The 27168-nt window shown below is 40.9% G+C and overlaps 1 protein-coding gene across 1 annotated transcript in view; it reads left to right on the forward strand.

The window, feature by feature from the left end:
* LOC149456983 (cytochrome P450 2G1-like) overlaps positions 1-9413 on the forward strand; it is a 51208-nt gene extending 41795 nt beyond the window's left edge. Inside the window, exons 7-9 of the mRNA XM_089684267.1 lie at positions 2379-2566; positions 7721-7862; positions 8097-9413. Coding sequence (XP_089540393.1) covers positions 2379-2566; positions 7721-7862; positions 8097-8278 — 512 coding nt within the window. The 3' untranslated portion in view covers positions 8279-9413. The remainder of the gene's footprint in view (positions 1-2378; positions 2567-7720; positions 7863-8096) is intronic.
* The last annotated feature ends 17755 nt before the right edge of the window (positions 9414-27168 follow it).

Raw genomic sequence — 27168 nt, forward strand, 5'->3', positions numbered from 1 at the left:
ATTAAAAGATAAAGAGAAGAAAATGGAAGTGGTTAATAGGGGGGATGGTGTAGATCAAGTCCCAATTATTATGGATTTTAATATACACTATAAAATGATTGAAAATTTTTTTAGAAAGCATTGGCCTATTCTAAAAGTGGACCCTTGCCTCAGTAACATAATTTCAGAGAAACCGCGTTTTATTTATAGAAAGGCACCTACTTTAAGAACAAGATTGGTAAAAAATGTTGTAGATCCCCAACAAAAAATAAACGGGTCACCTTTCTGGACCAAAAAGGGTTCTTTCCCTGTAGATCATGTTGTGCATGTAAGGAAACTAAAGGGCATAATAAAAAAAGAAAATTTTTTGAGTCCAAGGTTGATGGAACAAGATATGAGATCCGTGATTTTATCTCATGCAAGACAGAGGGGGTGGTCTATGGGTTGCAATGCCAATGTGGGTTGCAATACATAGGCAGAACTAAAAGACCCATGTGGAAAAGAATTGGAGAACATATTCGGAATATAAAAAAGGGTTATCCAAAACACAGTGTTTCAAAACATTTTTCCATGTGTCATAATAAAGACCCCTCGACATTAATATTTTGGGCATCGAAAAATACAAGAGCCATTGGAGGGGGAGTCACAAAGTGCGGTCTCTTAGTAAGGCAGAGTCACGGTGGATATACACAATGCAAACGCAAGTACCCAAAGGTTTGAATATTGAATTCGACCTGAATTGTTTTATAAGTGATTTTTAAGAATTTTTTAAATTTTTATATTTTTTATATATTTTATTATTATTTTTTGAATTCTATGGATCTATCTGGCTATATTATATATACTTTTATCAGAGTGTGATTTTCTGCTGTGTTTATCTATTCATGATTGTAAACTTATAACATGGAGTGTCTACATGGAGTCGGGATATAGGGTTTATACATATATTTTATACATATCATATATCCATTTTTTATATATATATGTGTATATTTTTGGTTATTATTGGTTCTTCTATACCCCATCATTTGATTTAATTTAATGGTTTGGGGATGACTGGTGTTTTAATTATAAAATGAAATTACCATTAAGTCTTTTGTCAAGGTTATTTGGAGTTATATTCAGTCCTATTGAGACTGAGTAGTATTGTCTGCACTAGTCGGGACTTCAATAATATGGCCGCTGAGGGTTGTCCTTTAAGTTGATTGACACCCAAGCAGCCAATATAAATGGGATGTGTGAGTATGGGCGGTTACCCTGATGAAGTCACGTGATATTCGTGACGTAACGTGTTGGTACGTCCATCGTCATTTCCGGAACGCGGTGACGTCATTTCCGGCACCCGCGCCATATTGGGACTCCATGAAGCCACATGTCATGAGGACAACTGAGGATGTTTGCCGTTACCTGCTAACATGTGAGTGGGTATTTTAATTTTTATTTAAATAAAATTGACAACATTGTACTATGGAGCCTGTTTCCTTTGTGTCTCTGAGTGGACCCTAGAGGTGTTGCCAGAGCGGTGGAGTGCAGGAAGAGGTCTGGATAAAGCTACTGTCATTCCGGTCATATTGAGGGGATCTGCAGGAGATTGTCTGAATACTAGTAGAAAACGCTGGTTGGCCCTTGAGGTCATTGCAAGGAGGTGAGGGGGCACTCAGACCATTTTGGGATTTGTTTGGCACGTATGACACATCCACGTGTATGAAGAGTTTTCTCACCTGTGTGCTTAAAGTGGACTGATTCATCACCCTTTAGTCACCTATTAAGTGCGTGGCACTTTGGCACCTTGACATCAGTGATTGATATATGTTATTCTATGTTATATATATCTACTTAGGGGGTTCATTCACCCATACAGTTTTGACTTATTTATTTGCATGTATTTTCTGAATGCTTTTAGTGCTGGCTGTATATATTAGTAGCGCTGCACCATTTATATTTAATTTTGGATAAAGCTAGCCATAAATGATTTGAAATTTGGCCTGTTCAGCAGGGATCAGCAGAATTTCTTTCCATCTATTGCCGTCCTTTTCGAGAGAAACCTATCCAAGGATTGACTTCTTTTGAATGTAACTGTTGGAAAATTTTAGTTTGGTCAGTGCCTGCAGCCAAACAACGGCAGGGATGATTAGTGTAGTCTGCCAGCAGAGGAGTCCCTGCTGTCAGAATACAATAGCACAGTGAGGAGAATTCCTGTATCCACCTCAATTTTGTGGATGAGGGAATCCTTTCATTTTTTTTTTCTTGTGATCATCCCCCTGACTGAAAAAAAACAATCCATGTATGGCCAGCTTTATGAAGATGTAGGTGAAATTGCAAAAACTGTCTACACAATTATACAGGTGATGGTGTGTATCTGTTTCTGAAAATGTTCCATTATCAATTATCTTAATTAGGCAAAGTCTGCAAAGAGATTGAGCGCATCATTGGTCGAGAGCGAAACCCCAAAATGCAAGACAGAAATCAGATGCCATTTACAGATGCTGTGATCCATGAAATGCAGCGATTCATTGATCTACTTCCATTGGGTGTGGCTCGGAAAACTACAAGGGATATTGAGTTTAGAGGGTACAATTTACCCAAGGTAAATGCTCTTTACTTTTGCACATTTACTTTATCACTCAACTATTTTACATTTAAGCAGCTATAGACCATACTGCTTTATGGTTGTGATTTGTTTATTTTTCTCTGGATATTATCTGATCATGTTTTACAGGCTACAACAAGAGCAATAAAAATACGTTATCATTGCAGGACCATCCTTTGGTCACCTGTCATTCATTCAAACTTCATTTCACTTTATTTGCCATAGTCCTAATACAGATGTTGAGAGCCTTCAGGGAGTTGTAGGCTGGAAGCAGAACTTTCCTTCAGTAAAGCTGAAGTCAAACTACAGAGCCCATAAGCAATCACCAAGGGGAGGATATAAAAGAAAAAGTCTGGGAGGACGCAGGGGGAGTTGGAGAGAGACGTTGCAGCCATAAGGAGTGTGTGTAAAATATGTGTGAGCCCCGCCATTCCGGACCTGATTGGGTCGAGCTGATGTGTACACTACAGCTGAGGAATCTGAGAAGAAGCTGAATGCTGAGTGTTGAGGACTGCTCTTGGGAGACCATTCCACTGCAGGAATGCACGAATCGCTACCGCCACAGCTACATCTTCAGTTGAAGGGGCCCCCCACTGCATGATCACTGATGCTACTCTTGATTGCCACAGAGGGATAATGAGTAAGAGGGTCGCTGGCCCATGCTTCACTGCTACAAGTTTGGTTTAGCTCTTGCCCATTTAGGCCTGTCTAGGGTATGAAGATTCCTTTGCATTGACCCTTATCAGAGTTAAAGCAGAATTCCACCCAAAAGTGGAAGCTCTGCTTGTCTGCCTCCTCCCCACCTCCACTGCCACATTTGGCACTTTGTGGGGGGAGCGGATAGCTGGTTTTGACTGGTACCGCTCTTTGCCATGGTGATCTGAGCTGGAAGTTTGGCCCTCCTCCTGCCCCCTGTAGTCTTCTGGGACACTTCACACCAATCAGGATGTGCAGCACGACTTGCGCATGTGCAGTGGGCACCCGGTTATGAAGCTGCAAGCTGTCACAGCCGGCTGCTCACAGTTGAGATGCCGGCGCCAGGGAGAGAAGAGGGAAAGAAGGAACGACGCAGGTGAGCACATCACTGGACCCTGGGACAGGTGAGTGTGTGTTTATTAAAAGTCAGCAGCTACAGTTTTTGTAGCTGCTGACGTTTAATAAACACAAAAATGACTGGATCTCCACCTTAAGCATTTAATTGCCTTTTATTGCTGCAAGCTGCCCTTTTTTATTTGCCATTGTGGCCATTGCCTGCAGGTTTCCAAACTGAGCCAAAACGTTGCTCTCTGCTTGGCAGATCTTTTTCTTTAGCTGCATCTATTTTAGCCACTGAAAGAGGGTATTTCTGGTGCCTAAAAACAACTTAATCTCTTAAAGTGAACCATGCTAACATTTTCATCTCTTAAAGTGACCTGTGCCAAAAGCTTTGTCTCTTAAAGGAAACCATCCCATTCGTTATACATCTTAAAAGGGACAGTACTTTGTATTGCGTGCCAACATAAGGGCCCCAACTAAGCCAGTAGAGGCCTTAATTTTCAGACTGTTTTCTCACCTAGGGTCTATTTTTGTAGCAGTACTGGTGTGCAGGTCTAACAGATTTTCCAGCTTAAACCTAGATTCTGCTGACTGAAGGCCTACAAGTGAGCTAGCCAGTTGCTTTCCTTGTTTTTTATATACGTCCCACTTTGGGAGTTATCTATTGTTTTATGCTCTTGGTCCTGCAGGATATAGGTGGTCACGCTTTAAAGGGTACTTGACTGTACTGTATTATTATTGTGTTGACTCACTGGGGTTTATTTACTAAAGCTGGAGAGTCCAAAATCAGACTCCCTTCTGCATAGAAACCAATCAGCTTCCAGGTTTCATTGCCAAAGCTTCATTGAACAAGCTGAGGTTAGAAGCTGATTGGTTTCCATGTAGAAGGGAGTCTGATTTTGGACTCTCCAGCTTTAGTAAATAAACCCCACTGTGTTTAACGACTAACATTTAAACAGTTGCATTATGGTACCATCAGAATTCTACCAGAACAACCTGTTTATTTTTTTACAGCTGATGTGTATCCTTCTTGTGATACACATCAGCTGGGAGAACCCCACAGCCAAGGTATACTGTGATGTCAGCAGGGGTGGGGCTTAACATAGGGCCAGGGAAGAGCAGAGGACCCAAATCTATTAGTGGTTCTTTCAGGGGTAGCAGTACACATCCACTAGTTATCAGTATTCAGGGGACAGATCTGACATGAGCAAGCAAAGCTATCAAGAAGGCCAACCCCATACAGAGACACAGATCAGCTGCAGGAAGACATAGGGAATATAGGGAATACAGTTGACTAGTCCCATTGCTCTTCACAGTACAGGTTCTTTTAATGAAAGAGTGACCAGGTGACATGGGAGCACAGTCGGCACTGGAGCATCTCTTCAAGAGTGGAAGCAGACTCTAGTAACAGTAAATAGTAAGGAAGGCCTCTCTAAGTGCAGTATGCAGCAGTTTATTGAATTTTAAAAGGTTAAAAGCACTTACAAGATAGCATTCAGATAAAAGCTCATCAGGTATAATACCAGGGAGACACACTGAGCCGACCAGCGGTAGTGAGTGTGGTGGAATGCATGGACAAGATGGCCACCATACTTCCAGGAGAGGTGTAGAATGCACACGCCGGACATGACGTCAAGGAGGCGGTAATGCATTTCGGAGCATGTGTAGACACTCCTTCCTCAGTCCGTAAACCCCCATGATAGGAGCCACTACTCATAGTAAGTAACGGGCATCCACTTACTATTGTTGTATATATAATTCAGTACTTGTCAATAATTATGGAAATAATGGTAAAAAGAACTGTTGAAAATTGAAATCTGATATTAATGGAATGTAATAAAGGATAATAACGCTATCGGACACAAGATTATAATATTGAATTAATCTCTAGTACCTTGTTTAGACCTCCTGGGGCCACTACATCCAGGGCATATATCCAAAATGTCTCTCTCTTACATAGCCGCTGGAATCGCTCACCAATGGGGAGATCTCTGGGCATAGTTTCAATAATCCATAATAATCCATACTCTAAGCCCCACTGTGGCCTTATTATGCCATTCAAGAAAATGTCTAGAGACACTATGTACATCTTTACCGTCCTCTATGAGACGTAGATGTTGTCCAAAGTACATGCAGAGGGTACATGTGGTCCTGCCAACTTAGTGGAAGCCCCATGGTGTCTTTTATATTACAATTGTGTGACCCTATTGCACTATGAGCTTCTTTCCACCATGGTCTATTTATGATGTTTTGAGGAGTTGTGATGCCTGCCTAAGGGGTTCATCAGATAGTTACCCTGGATAGTCCGCATGCATTTATGAACATTATGGTAGAGGTCTGATATCTCTGGTAAGAGGCTGTGTTTGGTGTTGGAGCATAGGAGTGGTCACGTACGATTTCTAATCAACACTCCTTCACCTGTGGATGGACTTTGTATTGTGAAGTTTTTAAATTTCTAATACTATATTTGTTTGTTATTGCGGGTCATTATTTTATATGAATGCATTTTTATTCACTGATCACCAGTATATATTTACTGAGACATTATATATTGAGTTATGGTATACAGTATATTCGTAGCTTATTGCACTTTTGCTGGTTAATAGTGCAAATTATTGTGCAAACATTTTAAGCAGTGTGAAGAAATGCTGTAAAGTAACAATGTTTTCAAAAATATGTATTTTAATTGTTTATTTTTAATAATTTACAAAATACAAAGTGAGCAAATAGAAGTAAAATCTAAATCAAGTCAATATTTGGTGTGACTACCCTTTGGCTTCAAACCAGCATCAATTCTTCCACTTGTACACGTTGTACACTTGCGCATTGCACAAAGTCAGAGATTTTATAGGGTTAGAGTCCAGGTATATGACCTACTAAGGTGGGGTTATGGAAGACAGTCTCATGTCACAGGTCAAACACCCTGGCAAGACTGAACACAGCAACAAGACATACTGCATCTGCAAGGTCTATCTGAGAGAAAGATTACAAAGCAGAATGCTGGTGTGCTGTTCAAGCTCCTTTGAAAAAGCACAAAGAAATGGGCCATTGAGGACTGTAGACGCAGTAGTCAGCCAAAGAAACTTATGCAACAGATGAAAGACACATCATGCATACTTTCCTTCAACATGGGAAGATGTCCAGCAGTGCCATCAGCACAGAATTGGCAGAAACCATTGGGACCCAGATACACTTATCTACTGTTCAGAGACGTCTGGTCAGAAGTGATTTTCATTGAAGAATTACAGCCAAAAAGCCATACCTCCAACGTGGCAACAAGGCTAAGTGACTCAACTATACATGAAAACATAGGAACTTGGGTGCAGAAAAATTGCAGCAGGTGCTCTGGACTGACAAGTAAAAATGTAAAATAGTTGGCTGTAGTAGGAGGCAGTTTGTTTGCTGGTGAGCGGTACAATAATGAGTGTCTGCAGGGAAGAGTGAAGCATGGTAGAGGTTCTTTTCAAGTTTGTGCAAATGGAGTTGGGGATTTTGTCAGGATCAGTGGTGTCCTCAATGCTGAGAAATACAGGCAGATACTTATCCATCATGCCATACCATCAGGGAAACATGTGACTGGCCCCAAATTTATTCTGCAGAAAGACAACAACCCAAACATACAGCCAATGTCAATAAGAACTATCTTCAGTGTAAAGAAGATAGTTCTTATTGACACAGATGATCACATGACAAGGTAAAAGGCCAATCACAGTGGCCTTTTACCACGTGATTAGCTGCATCCAATGACACAGGGCCTGTTATGGTTGGGGAAGGGGGCACATTGTTTTTTTCATCATTGTTTTTTTTACATTCAGCTGTTAGTGGGACACCCGCTGACAGCTGATGAGTTGTTTGGGACCAGGTACCATGCGTTAAATTACTGCATGAAAATATGCGGTAATTACTGCAATACAGATATTTTACCGCAAGAGTTATTTACCGCAAAATTCTTAGGGAATCGCGCATTTGCCAAAAATTTCTCATATGCATTATTTTACTGCATTTTTTCAGTCGTTATTTAACTGTTAGTGAATTGGACCCAATAACTTTAATATAAGCAAGTTAAAACTTGTAATCTGTTATACAGTAGCTCAGCTTCTGTATTTGCATTTACAGGGCACTAACATTTATCCGATGATTGGCACGGTGTTGAAAGACCCCGCCTGTTTTCCGTACCCTAATGAATTCAACCCCAAGAATTTTCTTGATGAAAATGGGGAATTTAGAAAGAATGATGGCTTCATGCCTCTTGCAGCAGGTAAGCTAATATATATGATTTTTCTACTTCCGTTCCATCCAACAATTTGGACAATATTGGATTTGGAAAATATTGGTGAAAATTATGTCTGCTGCTGATCTAATGCTGGACATATACACTAAACATTTCTTAATAGATTTATTTCAAATGTATCAGAAGATATTCTGTATGAAAACAGACAAATGTACATTTTCACACTTGAATGGGGTATCAACTGTCTTTACTCTGTCACAGGAAAGAGGAACTGTATGGGAGAAGCTTTGGCTCGAATGGAGATTTTCCTTCTAATAGTTACAATTCTGCAGAACTTTGTCTTAAAGCCTGAACTTCCCATGGAGGATCTGGATCTCAGGCCAGATGTATCTGGATTTGGTAATCTTCCAAAGCCGTACAAGATGGCCTTCATACCTCGCTAGTGATTAACTTTCTCTACCGTGTTCTGAAGAAGTCCATCCATCTGATGCAAAAAACATCTAAAGCAGATGAAATGAAAGAAATTTACTTTATCCTCAGTACTCATACGGTGCTTCTAAAAATGAGCAGGTTTTATTTCTTTTGTACATGTAATGGTGGTGTTGTGTATTTGGAGGCAAATGGTGAGGGGGTACGTGCATTCTTTAACCCACTCAGGCCCAGACACAGGATGGTCACCTAGACCAGTGTTTCTCAACCTTTTTCCAGTTGGGGCGCCCTTGAAAAGTATTTTTAGTCATGAGGCACCCCTGTTCAAGGCTTGGTTCACATGAAATGCATGTGAAATCGCATTCATTCCTGACACACAGACAAATGCTCTGCTCTTTAGGAGTACCCCCATACATTGGCAAACTGGGGGGTGTTTTTGGTGTGGTACCATTTGAAAAAAAAGGGTCAGGGACAGCTTTCCCTGCATCTCTGCTGGTAAGGCAACCCAGTGAAATGAATGGGATGCCGTACACACAGCCATACAGATGTGAACCAAGGGCTTGTTCACCTGTGAGGTTGGAGAGTGGTAAAACCACACAATTGAGCTGCTTTTACCACCCCAACTGCTCTCCCTTTAGCTGCAGAAGCAGCAGCTGTGGGTATACACATGTTGTGGCCACAGCTGGAAGTATACCACCAGTTGAATGGGGTTGAACTACAACTGTGTGCGCATTGCTCGATGCTTCTGCTCCTACCTGGCACTGTCAGTATTGCTGGCATGTTGATGCATTTCCCTGTACAGAGAAGCAACGGGTGTTAGCACGCAGGTGTCACTGGAGATGATTTGTTTTAGTTCTCTAATATTTCCCAGTGCATTCTGGAATACGGGAACCTCCACTGCCTCTTTCCCAACACCCAGCTAACACTTTGTAAATGCTTCGCTAACATGCCATAAATGCTTTAGTGATTAAGGAACAGCTATGGTGTATTACCATTGAAATGAATGGAGGTTGCTGACAAGGGTTGATGCCTATTGAAAGCAGCATGCTGCTTATTTTTTAACACAATACAACGCTCCTGCACCTGTGTGTACTGCACTTTGTGGTGCCTATTGTAACATGAATCAATTAAAGTTTTTTTCAAAAAGTACTTTTTTTAAAACGGAAGTCATTTTTCATTGCTTAAAAAAATATGAAAAAATCCTTTATATATCATGCCTGGGGGTTCCCCTTAAACTACCTGCAAAGTTGCACATCTGTACAATGTATAGAACCTGCTGCAGCAGGACTGACATTTTTTTTTTTAAATTACATTTTTATTTGAAAAAAAAAAGTGTGGGATCCCCCTCCCCCTCTAATCCATACCAGACCTTTTAGATCTGGTAGGAAGGTTAGGAGGCACCCCACAGTAAAATGAAAAAAAAAAGTGTGTGGGGTTTCCCTAAAAGCCATATCAGCCCCTTTGGGCCTGGTAGAACTTTTAAGGGGAACCCCATGCCCCAAAAATGGAGGGGGGAAAGCATGGGGTCCCCTCTTAATTTCTATCAGACCCTTGATCAGAGTACAAGCTTGGCAGGCCAGGAAAAGGGACAAGGGCTGTGGTTGTGGGGGTCTGTGGGAGGTGACTTATCAGAATCTGGAAGCCCCCTTTACAAAGTATATCTTCTATAGGGCGGCGGGGAAGCGGTTAAGGAAAGTAAGTACAACTGAACTTGCAAAATGCACAGTCTATTTCCCTTTAGTAAATCCACCCCACTGACACTAAGGGCTCATTCTGAGGTGCTGCAGCCCTTACCATCCCTCTAAAAAGTCATCAGCAGTGGATCGCTTTTAAGAGGGTATTTGACAGGAGGTAGGGAGGTGAGGAGGAGATAAGGGTGGATAAACCTAAATGAAAGAGCGATCAAGTTCAAGACCATTTACAGCCATAAGAAAGTGTTCCTAATGTGGATTTTTATGATCTAGAGCCTTGAGGTCTCTAATTTTTTGCAAAATATAGATGTATTAAGTATATAGAAAACACTGTGTAAAAATCTGTTACTTAAATTGCAGTGATAAGCCAAATGTACTTGTGTTTGGTTTGGGAAGAAGTGGCCAAACATTACTGAAGTTTGGGTGCAAATCCAAATTTCAATGAAGTCAATGGGAGACAAATGTTAAAAAGCACTAATGGCCATTTTTTAGGCTAATGCTCAAAGGATGTTCAAACAAATGTCATGGAAAGTGGGGCACTGCACTGGGAAACATGTACCAAAGCAAAAAAAATGTTTTTTAATTTCCATTTTGGTGGGGAGCAGCAGAGGCGTCACTAGGGTTGGTGTCACCCTGTGCGGTAACATGTGGTGTCACCCCGGTCTCGGGCTCTGTGTTGGGAGACGGAAGGATGTCCTGTGCAGGGACCAGCCAGTGAAGTGTGATGCAGAGGGGCGGGCTCTGGGCGGGGTCATTACCATTCATGGACTGACATGAGTAGGAGCCATCCAATCAGAGGGGGGGGGCAGGCTCCGCTCTGGTGTACGGGGGGCAGGCTGAGTGTGAATTGGCCTACAGCAGCTGTTGTGATCCCGGGGATTGGACACCCCCCCACTGGGACTGACATCTCACCCCCGCATGGCACAACTGTTCCTGGGGCTGCAGGAGGGATGAGGAGCCCCGATACCTGGGGAAAGGACGAGGGACACTCCGCTCAGATGGATGACAGCCACTGACACCTCTTCTTTTCATTTTAGTATCACCCCATGATGGTGTCACCCGATGCAGCTCGCACCCCCGTAGTGATGCCACTGGGGAGCAGTGATTTTAACAATGCCTAATAAGCAACATTAAAGATGAAAAATTTCTTTAAATATCATGCTTGGGGATGCCCTGAACCTACCTGTGAAATAATTTATTTGTACAACCTACCAAAGAAAAACTGATATTTTCAAAGAAAAAAAAAGTGCTATTTAAATTGGCAGTAAATGATAGCTTTGGCCACTTACTTCCAATTGTAAATAAAGCATCTAGGGATTCCCTTCATCAATACCAGACTCTTATTCTAGATGTCTTTTGTAGATGCTAATGGGCCAACCCTCACTATAAAAAACTGAGTATGGTTCCCCCTAGAAATACATATCAGACTCTTATCCTTGATAAGGGTCTGGTAAAGATGTAAAAAAAAAACGGCATGGGGCTACCCCCAATATTCATGATAGACCCTTCAGGTTTTTTATGGATTTTAAGGGGGAACTCAAAAATATAAAGAAGAAAACAATATGATTCAGACCTAGATCCAAGCATGCAGAATGGCTGGTTCAGAAATGGAGGAACAACGGTGGAATCCTCTTCCTCTGTAACCATACCAGGCCACATGACTTCAACATGGAGAAGGCGCCTTGCCAAGAAGAACACCCCCATCCCCCCGGCAAAGAATTTTGTCTCTATGTTGTTGAGGACAACCAAAACCCTGGCCCAGTGGTTGTACTGTAGAAAAAAAATCAGGAGCCCCCAGGTATCACCCCTCATGTGAATGAATAAGGGGTACCCCTATTTATTCACAAAAAAAATGTTAGTAGTAAATAAACACACACTTTAAAAAAAAAAAGTCCTCTTTTAAAAAAGAAAAAAAAGAAAAACTTCCCACAATGTAAATACATCGTCAAGCGGTACAGATCCTCATCATTTCTAATAAACAACACCTGCCAACTTGGTGAAACAAACCACCAACACATCTGATCTTATTGGTAGCTCACTATGAACGACAGCTCCTGGTCCCCGCTGCTGAAGGTAAACAAAGGGCTGTGATCTCCTGGGTGTCATCATTGACAAAACATGATTGGTCAATGGTCAGGAGTGAGCAACTGGAGATCAGCACCAGCACATTCAGCCTGGCCAAACACCAATTAAGGTGTCCGTTCATGAACCAGCGGTAATAGATCGCTGCTCAGTTCTCCGGCATTCTCGGAGAACACAGTTCTCCTGTGAATGCAGTTTATGAAGCAGTTCTCCGAACGAAGGGAGAACGGTCTCCAAACGCTGGAGAACGGTCTACAAACTCTGGAAAAGGCTCATTTTACTATAATCTCGCGAGATTACAGTAAAAGATCAGTTTACTAAACAGAGGTAAATTATCTCTGCTTAGTTTTCGGTCCCTCCGATTCTCCAGCTCTGGGCTGGAGAATCTGGAGGGAGAACACAGATCTCCAGAGAAGGGCTGACATCTCCTGAGTGTCATAAACTGTGAATGACCAGAGAATAGCTGAGATCTGTTGAATCGCAGCTATTCTCTGTGTCATAAACGGACACCTTAGTTCATCCATTTGCCAAACCTCCAAACAAGGAAAATTCAGTACAATAGCTACCTGCTTCCCATTCAGATCTGCATCTGTAGCATCCAAAGAAAGTCTTTCAGCACCAACTTTCTTTGAGGCTCTGAGATGTCATGTGACCATGACAGGTTTGGATGGGCTGAATGTACCTACAGTAGGTTCGATCATAGGACATTCAAAGAACATATCACAAGTTTGGATGCCAAATCCAAACCCTATTGACGTCAGTGAGAGACAAATCTGTAAAACAGACATGAAAATAGCAAAAAAGTCACTGGGGGCTGTATTGGGGGACATGTACCATTGCAAAAATGCTTTTCAATAAATACAGGTTTGAAGACAAGCAGTGATTTTAATAATCGCTTAAAGTGAAACACCATTCCTTTAAAAAACCTGCTTGAGGGATTCTCAAGCACACAAAACAGAGCACCAATGATCAAAGTCTATTATTCTTTATTATTGGTGACAACAGAAAGAACAGAGGTATCAAAATGTAAATACATTGTCAATCAGGTGGTCCAGCGATTTTTTTGAGGGGCAAGTAATTCCCATGTTAGGCTACTTTAACACTGACGCATATGCACTTTTGCTGCGTATTTACCTTGCTTGAGGTGCATTTTTTAGAGGACATGTAACTCAAAGACTGCTCGAAAAACGCAACACGGGTGTGTTTATGATGCATTCTCTATGTGTTTTTGCAGCGTTTTCAATTGATTTCAATGGGGAGCTGCATTTTTGGTGCACCAAACCTGCACCAAAAATGCAGAAAACGGGATTTTAAAAAACGCACCGGAACCGCAATGGATCAGTGTGAAAAGTTCAATAAAACAGTTCCTTTTTGCGTTGCAAAGAGCGGAAGAAAAACCGATCAGTGTGAAAGTCTCATTTTAAAAAAAAATTATATATAAAAAAATAAAATACATAGAAATTTAATTAATAACAAATGATAATAAGAAATACAATTAGAAAATGTATAAAAAAATGTATATGTGAAGTCAAATAGAAATTTAAATCGAAAACATAAATAGGATAAAAAAAAGTCTATATCAGCCTTTTTCAACCAAGATGCCTTCAGGCTTCTTCAGGGGTGCATTGTCCACATGCCTACAAATTGCCCAAAACTTGTATACTAGCTGGTGGGTGGATGAAGTCTGCCTTTTAGTTACAGAGAGCCACAGGTTTTTCATTGCGCACCATTACAACCTTCCAGCCACTAGCATCCTAAAAAAAAATGAATGCTCATATTTTGCAGGTAAAAAAAATGTTAATTTACTTTTTTTGGAGCCTGTAAAGCATTGTACCATTGCTGGTGCCATTCAGGTCTCCTGCAGACTGTCATTGTAATCTGTGTGCATATTGTACGGGCAGACAGTTTTACACTGACAGGAAGACTCAATTAACTACTACGGTGCTCAACTGATAGTTCATTGAGAACTACAAGCCATTATCCGCAAAGGATGTTGAGGATTGTAGTTCATCCATTCACAGAACTCTGTGGCTAAATGACATGGTTGTGTGGGCGGAGCACTGCATGGCCATGCTGTTTTCAAAAAGTGACAGCTAGTACAGGGAACTTCTCCCTGTACTGCCGTCACAGGGAGAGATGACAGTGGACAGCGGCTGCAGCACGGGTGGAACATGTAACATGTTCCCAAAGGTGAACTTAAAATAATCGTGTATTTTTTAATGTTGCTATTTAAGCCTGCTCCTCCCTGATTTTTTTCCTTTTTGGGGGAGAATTGTACATGGCCAAGCCAAGCTATAAAACATAACAAATGTAAGCACCCATAGACTTTAGTAGGAGTTGGGTGCTATGATTGGGGTCTTCAGATATCAGGCTGGGTTTGGTGAATCAAACCCAGGCCAATTCACTAGTCACAAATCCTCAGTCTCCATAATTGAATAATTGAAATAAAATGATTGAAAGGAGGGGGCCATGGACCGTAGGGCTGGGGAGACAAGAGCTAGATGATGCTGGATATCCTCCAGCCAGGAAATTAGGTGGGCATTATCTGACTTACTACATCTAATGCACTAGGTTTTACTGTTTTATGCTATATTCGAAAACCAAATAAACATCTGCAAGGGTACTTTTTTCAGCAGTGGAGATTGGGCTTTACCTAGAAAGGTATTTCAAACATTAAGAACAAAGGTAAGTCTTTGGGATAATATGAATTTTTTTTTATGAATAAAATGATTATCTCTCAGGTGCAGAATTTCTGTAAAAAATTTAGTGGTTGGGGTTCTCTTGATCATTTGGTGGAATAGTAGATTTTCTGCTAAAATGTGCATTGTGTTGACTGTTTGCAGGTCTCTTGTTCAGTTCAGTGATGGGGCCATCTTGCTTGCGCTTTATATATGACTTCACAACGCACATCACTATGACCACACAGACAATGAACACAACAGCAATAGCGACAAGCAGCCCATTTGGTGTGTGAGGTTTCTTATCTGTAGAGATAATGAAATATGGTCAGGGTTAAAAAAAATGTAGGCAAAAATAAGAACAATCCTAAATGTTTCTGTAAAGTCAAACCATAGAAAATACATTATTGCAAAGCATATGCATTCTAGTGCCATCTAGATGAACAATATGAAACAGCAGTGTAAACACCTTATTCTAGGTAGTATAAAGAGCTGGGGGTGAAGTCTCAGAACAACTTAGGCCAATGTCACAGCAAGTATTGGCAGTGATATTCCATACAGAAGCCACTGGCAATTTGTACCAAAGAACAGAGTGATGAATGAATTGGACTTGAAACATGCCTATGCTTTAAGATGCAACAGGTGAATTGGTCATGTGTCCTCAATGATATATGTATCCAATTTATATCGTATTTTATCATTATCAAATTGTAATTTCATTCTGTCAAATGATATATTGGTTGTTGGAGTGTAAAACCATGTCACCTGCAAATATGAAAATCATTTGAATAATTTGCATTAAGAATGTCTGCTTTAACACCAGCAATTTAACATCACATCCTCAGTTCTTTTCATTGGGTGGTGGTTGGCTCAGTGACATCTAGTTTTCAACCAAAAATATTTAAAGAGATCAATAAGGATTTTTGTTCTGACTAGCTATTTTGCTCATTGTCTTTCCCCATCTATGTATACCTATCCTCTTGCTAGGTAGACATGTGGTTTGTTTCATTCCGAATCAAAATTCAGACAAAATTTCCATTATTCGGAGGTTTGAATGTGTCCGAATTACAATAGTAACTAATTTAAATGAATCCAAAATAATGAAATTAAATCCATCCGAAATTCAAATCGATTTAAATTAAATAAATTTGAAAACAAATTCGAATTTGAAAACAAGAATAGAATAAAGTAGAATAGAAAATAAAGGAAAATAATAGAATAGAAAAGAATAGAGTAAAACAAAACAAAATAGTATAGAAAATAAAGGAATAGCATAGAAAAGAATCGAATCAATTAGAATATAAAAGATTAGAATACAATAGAAATTCAAAGAAAAGAATAGAATAGAATAGAAAAGAAAGGAATAGAATAAAAAAATAGAATCAAATAAAATAAAATAGAATAAAAAAGAATAGAATCAATTGGAATATAATAGAAAATATTAGAATATAATGGAAAATCAAAGAAAAAAATGGAAAAGATTAGAATATAATAGAAAATATTAGAATAGAATAGAAAATCAAATAATAGAATATAAAAGATTAGAATAGAATAGAAAATCAAAGAATACAATAGAAAATAATAGAATAGAATAACAATAGAATAGAATGAAATAGAAAGAATACTGTATGACTGTCTTCCAAAATTTGATTAGAATGAATTTCAATAAAATACATTTGAATAGAATATAAAATAATCGAATAGAATAGAAAAGAATAGAGGGGGAAAAAGAACAGAATAGAAAATAAAAGAATATAACAGAATACAAAAGAAAAGAATAGAACAGAAAATAATAGAGAAACACAGAACAAGAACAGAAAATAATAGAGAAACACAGAACAAAATAGAATAGAAAATAAAGGAATATAATAGAAAGGAATAAGAATCAATTAGAATAGAATTGAAAAGAATAGAACAGAAATTCAATGAATAGAATAGAAGAGAATAGAAAATATTAGACTAGAAAATCAAAGAATAGAATAGAAAAGAATACTTTACAAAGCAATAAAAATTGTGAGCTGTGCTATGGTGACGTGAGTAGTGATCAACAAATGCACTGTGAAAAATTTGGTGAAAAAATAGAAACTTCCAATATGGTCATGCAACTCTTCATAAAGCCCATATACCATCAAAAACACTTATGGATTGTGGATTATGAATTGTAACAGCAGAATTATTATCAAAGCCATTAGAATTATTTTTAAATCTTTAGGAATTATTTTTGAATCTGTTCGAAATTTCTAATTCGGTTGAATTCAATAAACTAAATGAATTCCGAGAACAAATTCAACAAATTTACAGAATCGAACAAAACGAAATTAATCAAATAATGAATCAAAATGAAACCCATTTTTGTTCGTTTTGCACATGTCTATTGCTAGGTAGAATTTGATCCGAGGAGCTGCCATTTTTGCTTTGTCCTGTTTATTTGTCTAGGAGGTTTACGTACCTGAAAGGGAAGAGGTTTAATCTGCTTGTTTGGAAAGAATTCTTTACAACAAGAGCTGTGAAAATGTGGAAGAGATTTTAGTAGTTTGTGAATTACTGACCTAAGTGTACTATAAGCGTCTCCTTTAAACTGCTGTGCTCCACCCGGCAGTGAACACTTTGCTGTTCTGTCACATTTACTTTGGTCAGCACTGTTATCTGGTACGTCCCGTCTCCATTGGGTAGAGTCACAGTTGACATCACATCCTCCATTTTATTCTCCTTCCACAAGCTCACATTGATTGACTTTGGATAGAAGCCCGTCACCATACAGATAACCTCTGTACCAGATTTCGAAGACTGACTGGTAATGTAGACCTGTGGCTGGACTGAGATATATGGGAAGGAGATAAATAGAATGAAGAACGGTACAAGCACATATGCAAAGGTCAAATGAAAAGTGAAGCCTCTATGTCTATTAATCATGACTGAATGGGAATTAATATGTACAGAAATATTTCTTAGGCTATGAATACTTTTGTACCAACACTTTTCCTAACACTTCCCAAAAAACCATCACAAATTTAGAACTATTCACACTGAGGACATCTAGCTGATCTAGCTGAGCACTTTTGAACTCCTGGCTGAAAGCAGATAGCAGACTTCTCTTTAACCACTTGCCCTCCAGAGGATTTACCCCCCTTCTTGACCAGGCTATTTTTTTGCGATACGGCACTGCGTTACTTTAAATGACAATTGCGCGGTCATGCAGTGCTGCACACGGATGAAATTTATGTCCTTTTTTCTCACAAATAGAGCTTTATTTCAGTGGTATTTGATTGTCTGTGCATTTATTTTTTGCGCTATAAACAAAAAAAGATCAACAATTTTGAAAAAACAAACAAACAATATTTTGGACATTTGCTATAAAACATATCCAATAAAAACATTTTAAAAATCAAATTTCGTCATAAATTTACACCAAAATGTATTCTGCTACATGTCTTTGCTAAAAAAAAATCCCAATACATGTAAATTAATTGGTTTACATGACAGTTATAGCATCTACAAATGGCGGTATATAGACTAGAATTTTGTTTTTTTTAATCTAGTAATAGCGGTGATCAGCGATTTATAGTTGGACTACGGCGGCATTCCATTCTGACACTGGGGGGGAACTGACTTGGTGGTCATTGACATCCCCAGTGATACCAATACAGTGATCAGTGCTAATAAAAAGCACTGACACTGTACTAATGGCACTGGGCAGCAAGGGGTTACCATCTTGGGCGATCAAAGGGTTAACTGTGTGCTGTGTCTGTTTTACAGTGTGCTGTGTGTTGTGCTTTACTGTGTAAGCACGCTGCTTTGTATTGCTCTGCAGAGCAATACAAAGCAGCATGCTGGAGCTGACAGGGGAGAGATCTGTATTGTTTACATACAGACCTCTCCCCTGTCAGTGATACTCAGCGATTGCCGGGTGCCGGTGGGAAATCACAGGCTGGGACACGGTGATGAGCAGCCGAAGCCGCCAATGGTGATGCAGGTAGGGTGTGCACATGCCTCCTACCCGGAAATACAAAATCACATATATTTACGTGATTTTGCACAGCCCTGCAGTAGTAGTTCTGCTAGAGGGCAGATGGAAAGCAGTTACTTTGTAGCAACAAGTAGTTTAGGTACAGGCCTGTTACAGCAGACTGTGGTAGTCCAGAAGTAATAGAACTGCACAAAGTCCTTTGCAGGAGCAACAGTTGGCCAAGCTCTTCAGAATACTAGTCCAGTGTTCCCTTTCTGAGACCCACACTGACTATTAAGCACCAGAGGGTACACAGAGTCCTCAAGATCTCTCAGTGTCTGTACTCACAAGCCCAAGGATGGAATGGCAACCTCCTTCCAATCTTCCACTCTCTCTCCAGTGATACCAGACAGTTCTTTGGCAGACAGCTCCGCTCAGTCAGCTTACTGTAGAACCAGGGTCACTCTTCCTAACTTCAGGCCCTCAGGTCACCCACCTGAGGCCTCCATGGCAGGAAGTGCCAGACAAGGCAAAACTGTCTCCAGCCTGGCTTACTGCAATCCTCTCTGGGAAAAGACGCTGAACCCATGTGCTCACAGAACATATCCACAAAGAGGAGAAACCAAGTCAAGAAGATGGCAGACCTCTCTGTCGCACTAGTCTGGTGTCTTTAGAACTCACAACTCGCACTTTTTTCTAGGACTACCAACCACTGGCCATGGGGAGAGCATTCTTGAGGGGTATATATTGGCTTATAACTCATTTGGACGTTTCCTCTTTCTTTGCAGAGCAATACTTTAATTTACTAAATAGAATTGAAATACTATTGCTATTAAAAAACAAAAGATTTCAGTGTAGCTTTTAACTGTCATGGGTCTGCCACCCGTATCCCCCACCATGCCTCTTCTAGGTTTGGAGACCAATGATCAAGCATCATATGATACCCTTGTCATGAAGCCATCATTCTACTGAATTTTTGGGGGGATTTTGGCCAATATAGGTGTCTACACCACCTGGGTATGAAATGATGAACCTTCCCACTCTGCAATAAGTAAGTGAGAAGACTTGGAATCAAGTAGATCACATGAACATGGATATAGGAAAGCATTTTGTTCTTTTAGGTAAGGTTTTTGTAGCGGCAGTGATTAGTTAGATATGGGTGACTCTGTGTGGGGGGCAGGAGATTTGGCTGGAGCAGTGCTTTAATGTGAATCTCATCAGATGCAGTCACAGGTCGCCCACACCTTTATTTGTCATAGGGTTCAGATATTCCCTCCTTGCTATTGCTGCACTTTTTGGTCCAGTGATATCCAGTGCTCACATCAACACAGCTTTTGCAATAAACATCTTCAAATTCTTAGCGTTTGAATTTGACTAGGGCAAGACTTTCTTCCCACAGGAACTCAATAACAGAGTTAGAATAGGGTTGTATTTCACAGAGATAGTAGCAAAGCAACTATTCACTGTAATGACCTGATAGCAACTGAGGTGATAGAAGAGAACCTACAGAAAAAGTGTCAGTACAGTGCTGCCATCTGTTTATGAGATGTGAAAGTGGCGATATTACTTCTCATTTAAGCCAGCACAGGTTGGCACCCTCTCTGTATGGGATACCGCCATGTCATGAATGATCCTTCAGCTGAGGGGAGGGGTGGCAGAGGGGAGGAAAAAAGGACAGAGGAAGATGCTGGGTGTCTGGGGTCAGTGTAGCAGCTGAGCTTCCTCTCCTTTCAGTGTTCCTCTCAGACTCAGTCCTTTATTGCAAGTAAGCTGGTAGCTGCTGATCAGTGTGAGTTCCAGCCCTTCTCTTCCCATTCATCAGCGGAAGTGGAGCTTCACCTGCAGAGGAAGGTAATGTCTGACTCTGATATCTCGTGTCTGTGTGAGTGTGACCCGGCCAGCCATCTATCACATGTGCAATGTGTCAGTGAATGATGACATCATCTCAATCCCACAGCCTGCTCTTCTAGTGCCTGCGGATCTGTGTCAGTGTTGTTGGCGGCGTGTTGTGTCAGACCTGCGACTGTGTGGGATCGTTCAGTTCAAGTGTTGTGTGTGTGTGTATGTGTGAGCTGGGTTGTCTGCTGTCACAGCGTTTTATCTCCCCTCATTCCTGGGGAATTCCAGCCTGGGATCTGTCAGATTGTGGATCCATCATCCTCCACTCATTGCCACTATCAGCCTGCCACTGCCGGTCACAGGTACAGGCCGTCTGTGACACTAATTTTCACTTTACTATTGTTGGTGGCATCTTATGGCACTTATTTTTTGCAAATGAAAAGGAATTTAGCAGTTTCATGTTTGTTGATTTACTATTTTCTACAGTTTTTTTTTAAAAAAATGTTTTTTTTTGGGGGGGGGGGTGCAAGTAGCTGGTCTTGCCTAGGGTGCAAAATAGTATAGCACCGGCCCTGAAAATAGTCCATGTGAAATGAAATAATAGAATTCTGCGCTGCTATAAATCTAATCTAATTTAGATTACATTCAGTGTGGTGTTTGAATCAGCTAATCAGATATGCACATCATATCAAACTAGTGAATAATAACAAAAGAAATAAAAAAATAAGTGTTTGAGTGACATAAAGAAAAGGTAATACCCTCCTGCACGTAAATGGGGACAATAAAATAAAAGCAAACAAATAGCTGCTATCACCTAACCTGATTCCAATAGGTGCAATTTGAATGCATACACCAATAAATAATTACTGTGAAAACATAAATACAGTGCTCCTTAATAGTGCAATCACTATCCAACCACTGCTTACAATGTCCAGTTACTCATAATGTCCATAATTAAATGTGCAGAACACTAAACCGATTGTAGTCGATACAGAAACTCTTGTGCCAAAATATTCCTTATACAGTCAGGTCCAAAAATATTGGGACATCAACACAATTCTAACATTTTTAGCTCTATACACCACCACAATGGATTTGAAATGAAACGAACAAGATGTGCTTTAACTGCAGACTGTCAGCTTTAATTTGAGGGTATTTACATCCAAATCAGGTGAACGGTGTAGGAATTACAACAGTTTGCATATGTGCTTCCCACTTGTTAAGGGACCAAAAGTAATGGGACAATTGGCTTCTCAGCTGTTCCATGGCCAGGTGTGTGTTATTCCCTCATTATCCCAATTACAATGAGCAGATAAAAGGTCCAGAGTTCATTTCAAGTGTGCTATTTGCATTTGTAATCTGTTGCTGTCAACTCTCAAGATGAGATCCAAAGAGCTGTCACTATCAGTGAAGCAAGCCACCATTAGGCTGAAAAAACAAAACAAACCCATCAGAGAGATAGCAAAAACATTAGGCGTGGCCAAAACAACTGTTTGGAACATTCTTAAAAAGAAGGAACACACCGGTGAGCTCAGCAACACCAACAGACCCGGAAGACCATAGAAAACAACTGTGGTGGATGACCGAAAAATTATTTCCCTGGTGAAGAAAACACCCTTCACAACAGTTGGCCAGATCAAGAACACTCTCCAGGAGGTAGGTGTATGTGTGTCAAAGTCAACAATCAAGAGAAGACTTCACCAGAGTGAATACAGAGGGTTCACCACAAGATGTAAACCATTGGTGAGCCTCAAAAACAGGAAGGCTAGATTAGAGTTTGCCAAACGACATCTAAAAAAGCCTTCACAGTTCTGGAACAACATCCTATAGACAGATGAGACCAAGATCAACTTGTACCAGAGTGATGGGAAGAGAAGAGTATGGAGAAGGAAAGGAACTGCTCATGATCCTAAGCATACCACCTCATCAGTGAAGCATGGTGGTGGTAGTGTCATGGCGTGGGCATGTATGGCTGCCAATGGAACTGGTTCTGTTGTATTTATTGATGATGTGACTGCTGACAAAAGCAGCAGGATGAATTCTGAAGTGTTTCGGGCAATATTATCTGCTCATATTCAGCCAAATGCTTCAGAACTCATTGGACGCCACTTCACAGTGCAGATGGACAATGACCCAAAGCATACTGCAAAAGCAACCAAAGAGTTTTTTAAGAGAAAGAAGTGGAATGTTATGCAATGGCCAAGTCAATCACCTGACCTGAATCCGATTGAGCATGCATTTCACTTGCTGAAGACAAAAGTGAAGGGAAAATGCCCCAAGAACAAGCAGGAACTGAAGACAGTTGCAGTAGAGGCCTGGCAGAGCATCACCAGGGATGAAACCCAGCGTCTGGTGATGTCTATGTGTTCCAGACTTCAGGCTGTAATTGACTGCAAAGGATTTGCAACCAAATATTAAAAAGTGAAAGTTTGATTTATGATTATTATTCTGTCCCATTATTTTTGGTCCCTTAGCAAGTGGGAGGCACATATGCAAACCGTTGTAATTCCTACACTGTTCACCTGATTTGGATGTAAATACCCTCAAATTAAAGCTGACAGTCTGCAGTTAAAGCACATCTTGTTTGTTTCATTTCAAATCCATTGTGGTGGTGTATAGAGCTAAAAATGTTAGAATTGTGTTGATGTCCCAATATTTATGGACCTGACTGTAAATAGTGTGATGCTTCTTTTGTGATTGTACAACCATCACCATCACTCTCAGTGTTCCAATAATTCAGATCATGCCTCAGATCAGCACCTCAGTGCTCTCAGAACTTTCACCTTCATCATAGCATAAATATGCCTGTAAGGATTCACACAGTGAGGTTCCTCTACTGGATCGATCCTCAAAAAATCTTTGTCCACTAGGGACTCTCCTCACTTGTTCCCAATCATTCGGCCATAATTAAGGGTCCCTTTAAGATTTGCTTTGAAACATATCACCATGTTTACTTAGCTCATACAAAGGAAACAGAAGGATCTCCAATAGTGTAATACGTTCACACAAATCAGCTTTATTAAAATTAATTCATTTACATGCTTAAACCTTTTAAAATCGCAACAGAATCACATAAAAATTCTGGACTGCACTTCCGTGTGGGTCACTTCTGGTCTGCGTCTACTTCCAGCCACACCCTACCCGCTGCATCACGATCACGTGACTTCTTCATATTTCACAACATAGTCCATACTCTGGTTCAAAATTGCCAAACTAGTTAAAGGCACACTGCCACTATACCAGCCTCACTCTGTGGTTTTGGGGTTTCCCGTTGGCTTCAGGGGTCCCAAGGAGGAGGTTTTCACTGAACAGCAACTGTGACTCAATGCTAAGCTCAGTTCACCCTATTCACACAGGTGTCTAGGTTCTTCCCACCCAAAAATATTTGAACCTCCATAATTCTAGGTCCCTAATAAGGATTTAGCAATCCAGAGAGTCTAAAAACCATTCCTCTCCTCTTCATCTGGGCTACCCGGGAACTCCTCTCCCTGCATGTGTGAAAACCCCTGAGTACTCAACAACAGTCTTCAAACTGTCCCCCTTAAAGAGACCACAAATCATATACTAGATGAATATACCTACCGACTAGAACACATTCCTGGTGCCCTGTACACCTTGTATAATGTCTATATAAGAACAAATGTTTCTATGTTAGATAATGTAGCAAAGGCCGTTGTTTGAGGCTTTGCTATAATGGCCTTCTAGGGGGAATTTTCTGTCTTGCAGACAGAATATTTTGCCCTAAAACTAGGTGGGGTGATGAGTCCTATGCAAAGGATTATATGAAAATGTTCACACCCCTTAAACTTCTACTATATTACTTACTCTTCCTTGAAAAGGCTTCCTTTCCCGCAGTGGAAAAAGCATCATTCAGTGATTTGCACATGGCAAGCACATATATTTCAATGTTATTCAGTGTCGCTTGGGTTTTCTCCATTAATTTCTGTACACTCTGGGAATAGAAGGAACTCCCAGCAACCCACAATCTCTCTGTGGCATTTAGATAGAATAGATCTTCTCCTCCTCGACCCACCCTGAAAGTGAGACCTGTGGTGTTGTCCGTAGATGAGGAACATCCTATCCAGCACTGAATTGTGAAGGGATCTGTGGTGGATAGATTCTCAGTTAACTTTACATAATGATAATATAGGTTTTCTTGATTTACTTAATATACTGTATGCATTGAGGGTAGTCTCTAAAAAGAATTAGAGAGGCCCTTTAACTCCAAATTAAAGTGTATGTGAGCTCTTTCCTGTTAGAATAACTCATTCAGTTTAAAATAGAAATGCAAGACAAAACATTTCTATACATACACACATTCTAAATACTTTTTCTTTTTTTTCATAAATGATCACCTAACCCCAGTTCCCAGCTGCAAAAAGCCCCTTTCAGACGGGGTGGACTTTGTTTGGATCAGCAGGGGAATCCCTTACAGATTCCTTGATGATCAGAGCAGAGCGGGCGGATGACAGATTTGTGTCTGCTCAGTTTATGCAGAAAGCACATGGACACACTCTATGGGTGGCCATGTGCAAACAGACTCTGCTATCCATTTACACCTCACTGCCCTCCAATCGGATCCATCTAGACCAGCAATGGGCAAACTATGGCCCGCGGGCCGTATACGGCCCGGCGGACCTTTTAATCCGGCCCGCGGAGCTAGGCTCCCGCTAGGCTCCTCTCACAGTCCGCCCTGAAGACCGGTGTAGCGTGAAAATCTGTCTCCTATGAGGATCTGTCCCCCTCGACGTATCTGCTCATGTGCCGGAGATCGCCGATCGGCTGCTAATGCCTGAAACTGGCACATGCGCAGATACGTCGAGGGGGACAGATCCTCATAGGAGACAGATTTTCATGTTACACCGGAACGGCGCGGGAGCACGGCGAGAGGAACGCGCGGAGCAAAGGTAAGTGAATTGACACAGGGGGGACTTGGGGACTTAATATGGGGGATGAATTAATATGGGGAATGAATTACTATAGGGGGGATGAATTACTGTAGGGGAGATGAATTACTATATGGGGGATGAATTACTATGGGGGATGAATTACTATAGGGGGGATGAATTACTATGGGGGATGAATTACTATGGGGGATGAATTACTATAGGGGGGATGAATTACTATGGGGGATGAATTACTATATGGGGGATGAATTACTATATGGGGGATGAATTACTATAGGGGGGATGAATTACTATGGGGGATGAATTACTATATGGGGGATGAATTACTATGGAGGATGAATTACTATATGGGGGATGAATTACTATGGGGGTTGAATTACTATATGGGGGATGAATTACTATGGGGGATTAATTACTATATGGGGGATGAATTACTATGGGGGATGAATTACTATATGGGGGATGAATTACTATGGGGGATTAATTACTATGGGGGATGAATTACTATATGGGGGATGAATTACTATGGGGGATGAATTACTATATGGGGGATGAATTACTATGGGGGATGAATTACTATGGGGGATGAATTACTATATGGGGGATGAATTACTATGGGGGATGAATTACTATGGAGGATGAATTACTATATGGGGGATGAATTACTATGGGGGATGAATTACTATGGGGGATGAATTACTATGCTTACTATGGGGGAATATTACTATACTTACTATGGATGACACATACACATCATTCATCTACTCTTGGTCTGGCCCCCGGGTCCAATATATGAACCCATTGCGGCCCTCAAGTCAAAAAGTTTGCCCACCCCTGATCTAGACAGAAGGGGACAGATTCCCTTCCAGTTTTTTATAGCGAACAGGATCCTATTGGAGGTAGGCAGGTGTCCAGTCCATAGGTATACATGGACCATTTCATTAGGTCCACCTGGAAAACTGACAGGCAGACCTGATCGGGTCGCCCGTGTGAAAGGGGCCTAAGGGGCCTAGAGAAGTGAAGGGCTATGCAGAGGTGTGTCAGCTCCTAAACACTTACCTGACCCTTCTCACTACTCTAGTACTGTCTCGTCTACTGCACCGCTTTCCTCACTTCCTGTGGTCTCACAGGAGACACTGAGAGCAGTGGGAGCGATATGCTCTTGCTGCTGTCAATTAAGCTCTTGTGAGGAAGGAGCAGGGGCTTACCGATTCAGGAGCTTGCATGCATGAGTGCTTTCATAGCACCCGGCTTGCTAACGGGGCACCCAGAGGAGCAGACAGCACCTATGGGGGACTGAGGAAGAAAAGGTAAGGAACCGCTTTGTGTAATATTGTTGCACAGAGCTGGTAAGTATAACCTCCTTTTTATTTTAAAGCAGAACTAATCCCTCCTATCAGCCCAGGAGGCTGCCATCTTAAGCCAACCATACATGAATTTTCTTTTGAATTTCGCACCATTAGTGGGTCACAGCAATGGCCGATTTTTGAGCGACCATCAAATTTGAGTGATCAGGCATGTTGGAAAATGAACTAATTCTAATCAATGATGGGAGAATTGAAAAAGAAATGAGCATGAGCTGTGACCTGGAACAGGGGCAGACTGACCATTTGGAAACTCGGGCACTGCCCGAGGGCCCGGGGTCAGTAGGGGGCCCCATGAGATGCCCCTGGTACCTTTTTCATAGGCTTTTTTGAGTTTGGGCAAGGACACAGGGGCCCCATGATCCCCTATTGCCCGGGGGCCCCTTGAGTTGACAGT

This window comes from Staurois parvus, unplaced genomic scaffold, assembly GCF_062004578.1.
Source record: "Staurois parvus isolate SC_StPar_1 unplaced genomic scaffold, SC_StPar_1.0 ptg000340l, whole genome shotgun sequence".
Taxonomy (NCBI): Eukaryota; Metazoa; Chordata; class Amphibia; order Anura; family Ranidae; genus Staurois; species Staurois parvus.